Source organism: Danio rerio, chromosome 16 (genome assembly GCF_049306965.1).
Source record: "Danio rerio strain Tuebingen ecotype United States chromosome 16, GRCz12tu, whole genome shotgun sequence".
Lineage (NCBI taxonomy): Eukaryota > Metazoa > Chordata > Actinopteri > Cypriniformes > Danionidae > Danio > Danio rerio.
The window spans coordinates 44,975,092-44,985,317 of NC_133191.1; the positions used below are offsets into that span (position 1 = coordinate 44,975,092).

Below are 10,226 nucleotides of genomic sequence, written 5' to 3' on the forward strand. Positions count from 1 at the left end.
AAAGTATTTTAAGTACAGTTGAAGTCAGAATTATTAAACCCCCTGAATCCCCCCGTTTTAATAACTCATTTCTAATTACTGATTTATTTTATCTTTGCCAGGATGACAGTAAATAATATTTTACTAGACATTTTTCAAGACACTTCTATACAACTTAAAGTGACATTTAAAGGCTTAACTAGGTTAGTAAGGTTAACTAGGCAGGAGAGGATAATTAGGCAATTTATTCTATAACGATGGTTTGTTAAGAGGGATAATAATTTTGTCCTTAAAATTTTTGCTAAAAAAATTAAAAACTGCTTTAATTCTATAGCCAAAATAAAACAAATAAGACTTTCTCCAGAGGAAAAAATATTATCAGACATACTGTGAATTTTTTTTTGTTCTGAGAAATACTTAAAGAAAAAAAATTCAAAGGGGGTTGAATAATTTAAACTTGGTACAACCCAACCTATTAGGCGACAGTCCTCAACATGGAGTGTTCTGCCCGGTCTTGCCTTTTCAGGGGATGAGGTCACGTGCGTTAGTGACAGTCAGTCAAACACAGGGGCGCGATTTCATTGGTTACTACGATTCTGGCAAGCCCCGCCCATGGGCTGTCCTCGGCGACGTAACGACCGATCAGCTGTTAATTTTCCACAACAATAACAAAGGGAGCAGTTGAGACCTCGGAGAAGAAACGAAAAAGAGCCGACTGCGAAACTCCGAACTAAAGGGTCCACAAACTTTGAATTTCTTCCGGGAAGAATTATATTTATATATTTTTATATATCGCACGACAAATTATCTACCTCAACCAGTCGAAGTGATCTGTTTTTGTTCTTGAAGTCAGCCCTCTTCCTGTTTACATTACTTTTTGCCGCAGGTGAGCAGAAACCTCTTTGTTGCCGATCGGTAGACTTTCCGTATCAATACGTTGAAGAGACGCTTTGAATTAAACTTCATCAAAATGCAATCAATAACGTTGGAGAAATGCTGGTGAAAAGTTTACATGTTAAACAAAGAAAACGAAAAAACATAACGTTATACATGCTATGCATTTAAATATATCCACATTCTGTATTACTGAACCTGCCAGAGCCTGCAGGCCATTGGAAATGTTCATTGTTTGTTTCTGCAGTGTGAGCATATTTGGATTTTACGGATTAAGCTTTGTTCAGCAGAGCCAGTTGAAGTGTTCGGGTTCGCGTTTTCCGCCCAGTCGGTCGGTGTAGGGTTACACATCCCTTCCCGACCAGTCTCTCTCGGGTCAATAAACCATCATTCATGGCAAGCAAATGTAGATTTCTGGCAGTATTAAACTCGATGGTGCATGCTCTTCCATTGCATGGTTGCGTTATTAACATTAATAATCCATTAACAGTGTAGGACAATAGTTAGAAAGGGATCAGTTGTTACCTTGAACTCTCTTGTTTTGCTGCATTCCATAAATAGCGGCTTTGATGCGGGTTTGTAAACGTTCACATTAAATGTTTTACATTTTTTTCAAAACAGTTTGGTTTTATTCAGTTGCTGGGCCTGCGAAAACATCATTAACCAAAGAACATACTGTACTGTACCACCTATAGGATGGTGTTATGCAATAGTACGCTGCAATAATGCATAGCCTGTGTAGGGATGTATGTTTCATTAAACCAGAAAGGTTTTAGCTAATTTCCACAAGATCTGACATGAAAATAAAGACCACTTAATCTGATTAAAGAGTTTTTTTATTCTATTTTTTATTTTATTAATAGATTATTATTTATATATTTTCTTATATTTATATAATATATATGCAGTTGTAAAGTTATGCTTTTAATCCATTTTTTAAAAGCATGGAACATGGACGAGTGCACATATTATTAAATCGTTTAAATTAAATTGTTTAACACCTGAAATCAATACAATAGAATGGCTTTATTTTTGTTCTAGTGTACACATTATGCCATTTCTAATATTTTTTTAGTGTGATAATATGCGATGTGATATATAGTGTGAAGTATGGGACGATAACCGTTTTCAAGGTATACTACTGTTTGAAAAAGTCAAGGTTTTAAAACCGTCAAAATGTTTTGCTATACCATTCCAAAGGTATGTGTAAGATTTTTTTATTTACTTTTTTTGTTTTTTTTTTAGAAAAACAGTATATCCAGCAGAAAAGATGCCATTTTAAAAAACAGATGTCAATGATTGATTTGAATTATTTAGCCTGACATGTTTACTGCTGCAAAATAAGTTAAATGTTTCTTAAAATAAAATATATATTGTTTATAGAAGGGAAAAAGTTTTTGTTTTTACCCAGACATTTAAATGCAGTAATCACAATACCGTAAAACCGTGATATTTTCATTCAAGGTTATCACACCGTCAGAATCTTATGCCTAGTAGACATATAGGTTTTTGTTTATTTTAATGCTAGCATCTGAAATTTATTTAGTTTTAGAGCATCTCCCATTAAAATGCGATTAAGCAAGCATGTACACTTTTTTTCTAGAGTCTTTTCATTTATTAATACCAATATACTTAGAAATATATTTACTGCAATCTCCTAAAAAATGCAAAACTGAGTTCGTCAGCTATATTAATTTCAATCCCGAGCTATGAAAATGTGACCTCTGAACAATACAGTTTTCCTTTGGCTGCTGACACAAAGCCGCTGCTTATCTCTGCTTGTCAGTCTATAATCCTCTTTTTGGGGTTCTGAAGGGCACTTATTATATGTATGTGACCCCATAATAGCTCCCAACCCCCTAAATGCTCAAAACAAAGGCTGCTACACCACGACTATATGAGCAGGTGGAAGGAGTATGAATTGGTTTTCTTGTTTCAGTGGTGCAGTGGGGTGAAGAACAGCTTGTAGTCCTTCACTTCACAGCTGTCTCTCTTTGTTGTAGCAAGCAAAACAACACATAAGAGTACCCTCGTGAGTCATAGTCCTGAACGAGGCTGGGTGTATCTGTACAAAGATCAGTTTTCACAGGCATCAGCTTCGCGTGAGGAGGACAAGCGGTATCTGTGACAGCAGAGACACTTTAGACTGCTTTGTTTTGGCTGGTCTGTTCTCAGGAGTATCTGTCTGTCTTTATGTCTTTTGACACCTGCAATTTAAGGCAAATGACAACATAAAAATGGTGTGTTGTCCTGTGTTTTAATTAACAATTATCTCACGTTAGATGAGTAGCTGCTTGCGAAAAATGACCTATAAGCAGATGGAAAACTTGTACTATAAGAAATGATCCAAGTACTATTTGGAGAAGGGTTAAAACTACAATGAGTGAGAAATATTTTGACCATGACAGTTTATATTTGATGGTTTTTTAAGGATTGTATTATTTATCACCTCAATTATTTTTATTTAGTGACTAATATATATTTCTGACCATTGCATGTTGAAGGTTTTATTTTAGTTATAACCAAGTTGTGACTTTGAGGCCTTGATTTTGTTCAGAGAAACTGTATTCTATTCTGTATTTTCCTTAATAACCAATAAAACTGTTAATCACTATCTTGCTTGCCTTCCAGGGCCTGTTTCTGTTTTGCACTATCAACAAGAGGAAATGGCTGAACTTCAGGTGTTTCACAGTTGAGAAGGAGTAACTAATGCACTTCAGCACCTTTATCAAGAACTCAGTGAGCGGCTCCCGCAGCTGATGACCAAAGAGCCCGGCCCTCGCCCACTCCCAGCAGGACCGTCCTCCAGCCTCACGCCTCTGCACGGGACAGCAACATGTTCCAGAGGTTCACCAGCGTCTTGTTTGGAGACTCCCTGGAGGAGGGCAGTGGATGTCCTGCCGATCCAGACTTCAACGAGAAGGAGGAGGACGACGAGTGGATTCTGGTCGATTATCTAGGTCAGATATCTTTCCTGCATTTCCTGTTGTTGATCAGTGAACTGACATTTGTGTTGTGGAGCTTCAAACATGCGGATGAACAGGCTTTTAGTTTGCATCGAGAAAATGTTTTTTAATTAAAAAGAAACTGATTTACTTTCTTAGTGCATATTTGTGATCATTGCTTAAAGCAATGGTTGCCTAAGTTGGGGTTGTGAGACAATGAAGAAGGGGGGGGGGGTTGCTTGGTGATTTACAAAAATATCATATATTCATTATTAAACTATTAGATTTACCTTTTTTATCACTTTATTTTGATGGTCCGTTTGTTGAATTTAAGTTACATTGCATCTACATGCCAAGAAATTCTCATTAGATAAGTAAACTGTAGGGTTGGGGTTAGGTTTAGTGTAAGTTGACATGTACTTGCAAAGTTTCTTATAGTCAGTTAAATGTCTATTGAAGAAGCAGTATCAGCAGATTTTAAGCAGACAGTCTACTAATACTCAAATGGACCATCAAAATAAAGTGTTACCGTTTTATCCATAACCTGCAGAAGATAAAAAAAAAAAGTATTTAATAGTTACATAAAAAACAAAATGCAAATAAAAAGCTATTCTTTTTCCATTGGATTGCCACCCCTGGGGTTATTATGCTAGAGTAATGACACCGCAGTATCGTTAGTTGCACATCTTTACAGCACTTACATACATTAAAAATTAAGGCTGTGACTGAACAAAGAGGATGATCTCCAAGTGGCAGTCTCCAAAATTAAACAAAGAAAAGTCTTATGCTGTAAACATTGCCCCATTCTCATTAAACAGGGTTAATATTAAATTAAACAAATGAATAATAACTATAAAAAAATTGTATGTATGTTAGACAATTGCACTTGTTCGTGTTGCCAATATGCTTGTGTTTACATAGTTCCAGTTGCTGTGTGTGCATCATTGTGTACAATGTTTGTATATAACCACCTTTGAGGATAGTGGGGTTCATGAGTCACTGGAATTGTTATTTTGGGGGTCGCGAGCTGAAAAGCTGGCTTATAGCAGTGTTTCTCAACCACGTTCCTAGAGGACAACCAACACTGCATGTTTTGGATGCCCCCTTTGTCACACTCATTACAGGCCTTTCAGTCTCTGAATCAGGTGTTTTTGGTTAAAGAGACATGGAAAATGTGAAGAGCTGGTGGTCCTCCAGGAACGTGGTTGAGAAACACTGGCTTAGAGGGTCATTTCACCCCAAAATGAAAATTCGGTCATCATTTACTCACCCTTCACTTTTTCAAAACCTATCTGAGATTCTGTTGAACACAAAAGATATTAAAATATACATTTATTAGCAAACTGATTTATTTATTTATTTTTTTTAAAGTTTTTATAACAGCTACTGGGACCAGTGGCCTCATATAAATTCATATTAACTCATGAAACTGCATGCCGTGATTGACAGTGATAAGCACAGCAGTGGACGGGACCAAAATATAATATGTCAAAATAGAAAGGTTAAGGCACCCTCACATTTTCCAGAAGCACTCTGTGCTTTTATTCTAGAACAGGGCCTGAGAACATCACTGTTTATATTTAATTACTTTAACTAATAGCCAAGTAACTATTTAGGGCTTGTTTTAGCAAACAAATTTTTAGATTTCAGGTCTTTTTCATAATATCTACGTTAAAATCTTACTTCTACATTTTCAATATGCAACGTCTAATTATCTGTTTGCATGATAGATGTAAATGCAATCGCATTCATCAGAATTCAGTATAATTTCCTCCTCATGCTCTGTGTAAACTGGGCACGCATACATCCTCTTATGTATGAGATGACCCTAGTGTACCTCAGTTGATACAGATGGCCCAGTCTGCCGGAGCCATATTACAGATTCTGTAACCCCTGGCACAGACGCAATGCCCTCATTAACATGATGCCTGCCCAAATACAGGCCTTCTCATATTGTGTATGTGTGTGAATATTTCAGGTGCAAGGCAATCTGACTGCCCCAGTTCACCTTTATTAGCGGAGGGAGGGAGGGAGAGATGTTTATGGGCAACAACGCTTTTAGCCTGTCAGACAAAAGTGTCTACGGTGGGGTCTGAGGTAAAAATAGGACAGATTAAGTTACCATTTATGCACATTACACGGGTGGGCCTTGAACATGGAGCGATTATAAACATAAATCTTTTGCCTGAAGGCTGAGGAGGACAAGATGAGACTGGAGGTTGAAAACATTCCTCTTTTTTCACACCCGTGTAGCTTGATGGAAATATCGGCGAGTACTTTCCCATCACAGCGAGCGTATTAGAGTTTAACTGGCTTCTCAGGGACGCTGAACAGTGGTGTAAGAAGGTTAAGATCCCTGAGTTGAGAAAGTGTTCGATGTCATCTGGCAGGACTCTGCAAGACTACTGATAAACAAGGTGTGGCCCTGTGAGGGAAGTCACGAAAACATTAGTGTTATGGGTGTGGAAGCTTCTGGTGACTAGTCGGTCTTGTGTTACATTTAATTTAAATATGTGATGTTATCTCTGTATGATTTGATATATCACATGTAAAGGTTGTCAGGTTTCTGTTGTGTTTGGTTAGTTCACTGATTGGATTGTGCATTCACACTGCCATCTAGAGGCCGCTGGAAGTTTCGCGCTATTGAGTGTCTGTCCAAAACACAGCTGTTTACGCCAGTTTTGGTTACCTGCCAGGAGCCACGAAGAGCACAAATAGAAAAGTGGTGTGGGCAAAATATTTACTTTCTTGGTTTCTGTCTACACACATGATTTTTTTTCATAGAACTTGTGAAACCTTTGATTAGATGTCGATTGACATTTGAGACATTTCAACATATGTTTTCAGTCCAGTAATTCCATTGAATTTAGCTTCTCTTCTCTGATCTATAAAAGGAATCTTGTAGACTTTCTCTTTGGATTTGTTGCAATTTCTTTAAAAACATGTCACGGCCAACAAAGCAAAGTTGATTGTGTTGTTGTAATGATTGTACTTGCTACAGTAGGTTATTCTAGATAGTTTTGCTCTGTTCCAGGCTCATAGCCAAGGGGTTCAGGAGGATCGAAAGTTCAGAATTTGCCACCTATAAGAGCTCGTTTGTCCTTTTTTTTAACAGTATGCCTTCATGAATTGTGAAAATAACCAATAGAAGGCTTTTAGACTAATTTAATTTTAAATTATTAAAATGTACAAATTCTGACTGAGGAAATGAGCTGGCCAGTGTGTTATTTGCCAATAGGCTTCAGTTCTTAATTTAAAACAAGTTTTAACAGATTCCTAATAATTATTATTGGTTTTTTATGGATGACGATAAATTTGTACTTTTAAAAAAGTATTTTTTCATATTTCTTTTTTCAAAAATGTTCATTTAAAACTCGAATGCATTATTTATAAAATTGTAATTATGTCGTTTAAAATGCATATTTGTATATAAACACGTTGTGGTAAAATAACATGGCAAGCACTTTGACAAAAATGCAGGAAGTATTTTTGTTGCATGAAAACATGTGGTTATGATCGCCATCAAACAGGCAAATACAGCAAATTTTGTGCTCAAAATGCCACAAAAATGCAGTATTTGAACCTCATAATTTAAAGAAAATGAGGCGAATAACCTCAAAAAGGTCCACTTTTTGAGAAAAAAAACAACCCTTTCAATAGGCTGGCTATGGGCCTGTGTTCCAAGTATTCTTTATGATATCCTCTTCCCTAAATATGACTTGGATCATCGTTATATTTAGAATGCATCAAAAATGAACAGTACGCCTTTTCTAAACAATCCAAGTAATTTAAAGGGATAGTTCACCCTAAAATAAAGTTCAAGTGAAATCAAAATTTACAATCGTTATTTTTATTCGAACAATTAATCAGTTCAAATTAATCTACTGAAATGTTTTTGTTTGTTTTGGTCATTTTAAATAAAATCTGACCATTTGCTTCTGCGTTTGTAGTGGCGGTCCTTCTCTGATGTCAATTTGACAGCTTTAGCCACAATATTTTTGACCATGCCCCCCTTACTGATAGTTTGAAATGATGTAATAATATGTAAGCAGAATGCTCTGCCCCCTACTGAATATTTTGTTTTATTTGTAATTACATCAACATACTGAAACAAGTCTTAGCAATTTCCGATTCACACAGGTTTGAAGGTTGTGTAAATAAAACATTACTATTTTATCAGAGTTAAGACCCTTTTCATGTCATTTTACAGCATTTTCACATTTAACTCATTTGAAACAATACAGTCAATTCCCAAAAGATAAAATGAAACTGTTTTACTCACAATATATGCCACAACTTTCTATAACATCCTCTCTGTCGTCTGTTCCTGTAGCAAAGGCCTGCTCTGGTGCATGTGGAGATGATCTGGAGGTTTGCCATGATGACGTTGCTCCGCTTGACCCTCCCGTGCGCTGCTCCTCCTGCTCCTCTCTGGATTCGGTGGCAGACACTGATGCAGAGGACGGCAACTTCTTGCATCTGGAGGCCACGTGTGGGCTGGAGGAGAGCTGGTTCATCACTCCTCCACCGTGTTTCATGGCTGGAGGCAGAGCTCCGGTCCTGCTGGAGACAAGTCCTCTGGAGAACCTACTGATCGAGCACCCCAGCATGTCCGTGTACGCCGTTCACAGCCCTCGTCAGCGACCTGCCAAGGACAGCACCCGTGAGCCATCCATTTTAAGGTAAGGGGATGATTTACTTCGTTTTCTGAAAAAATAAAGACTCCAACGAAGAGTTTTTGCAGTGATGCCATTGAACAGGGATCACCAAACTTGTTCCTGGAGGGCCGGTGTCTTACAGATCTTAGCTTCAACCCTAATCAAACACACTTGAACAAGCTAATCAAGATCTAACTAGGTATACTTGAAACATCCCGGCAGGGGTGTTGTAGCAAGTTGGAGCTAAACCCTGCAGGCACACCGGCCCTCCAGGACTGAGATTGGTGACCCCTGATATAGAAGAATAGCATAAATAGTAATAATAAAAACAATGTATTATCATGTATTATGTTATTGACAATGGTGTACGATCAATAATTATCTATATCGATTTTATTGGCCAGCCCTTCTGTTAAACATGATAATAACATGGTAATGCAAACAGATTGCTTCAGTCTAAGCCAAAAACCATTGACTAACAACCTCTGATCTCAGTAAAGCTGTCTTTTCATTTGGTGTTGTTTTTGTTTTTACACTCAGAACCACATATGATACTCTGTTTTTTGTTTGTTGGTTTTTTTTGTATAGTAAATCACAACAGTTGAAATCTGACAATTTTTCTTTGTAGATCTGAAGTTCAGCGCCGGCCGAGTCACCCTTCTGGATGTTACGCAGCCGCTCTGGTCGCTGCTCATGCAGGGTTTCTGGAGCAGACCAAGAACGGCCGCTTGGCGCAGCGTATTCGGGACAACGTTGATCGGCAGCAGCTGTCTCGCAACGCCTTGCGCCGCCTCAATCTGCTGCGTGATGGCGGAGCTAGACAGGCTAAAGCCACCGGGGGCTACGTTCACCAGCCGGGACAGAGGCAGTTCAACTACTGAGACGGTCCCCACTGCACTCCCCGTCCCCTCCTGCACGCCGGCCCTCCACACTGGGAGATTAGTCTTTCGCCAGAAGGAACGGAGTCTTTAGAATCAATGCCATAGGTCACTTTAATTCACGGCAGGTTCCGCTCTTCCTGAATGTGTCTGCGTCATGTTTTTCCTGTATAAGCTCCATCTGTTCGGTCTTGCGTGTCATGAAGAGTTGAATAACCAAGTGTTTTGTTTGAGTGGGATTGTGCTCAGTGCTGAGCATGTGTAGGCAGCTTGACACTTTCGTTGCCTTTAATTGCGTTGCTTTTTATTTGAAAGCCATACTCTGTCCAATCACTTCATCAGCAGCACTTATCTTTTTAGGTTGGAACCTGCCTGTGATTCTATATAGATCAGTGCTTTCTTCCTCTTTATTTTCTCTCTCTCTCTCTAAAAAAAAAAAGAAAAAGTTAAATATACTTGGGTTTATTATCACTAAAAGCCTTGTTTCCTTTGTAGATTTCAAAATATGTAAAATATATTTAAAAAAAACTTCCAAAATATTTTCAAAAGACAAAAATATGGAATATATTACATATCAGTATGAAGTTGATAAGAGTGTATGTTATCTGCGTAGACATGTAAGCTTTTTCCCCTCCCTATTTTAGTGACTGATTTGATGTATGACTGTGTAGTGCTAATTTTCCAATGGATGAAAAAAACAACAACAACAACAAAAAAAGGCATCAAGTGTTGTAATGTTATTTTTCCTGTTTGCTCTATTATCTGCAGTACGTCTCAGGGTCATCACTGTTCACCTTTGCTCTTTGCTAAAAATGCAGAATACTTGCAGACAGATACTTGTCTCTGTACATACTGGAGAATCTCTAACTTTG

The 10,226-nt window shown here is 37.8% G+C and overlaps 1 protein-coding gene across 1 annotated transcript; it reads left to right on the top strand.

The window, feature by feature from the left end:
- The first annotated feature begins 680 nt into the window (after positions 1–680).
- tp53inp1 (tumor protein p53 inducible nuclear protein 1) lies at positions 681–9,778 on the top strand. Its single transcript, NM_001080036.1, is given in 4 exon segments — positions 681–865; positions 3,505–3,833; positions 8,152–8,500; positions 9,105–9,778. Coding segments are annotated over 3 exon segments (726 nt in total). The 5' UTR covers positions 681–865; positions 3,505–3,709; the 3' UTR covers positions 9,358–9,778.
- The last annotated feature ends 448 nt before the right edge of the window (positions 9,779–10,226 follow it).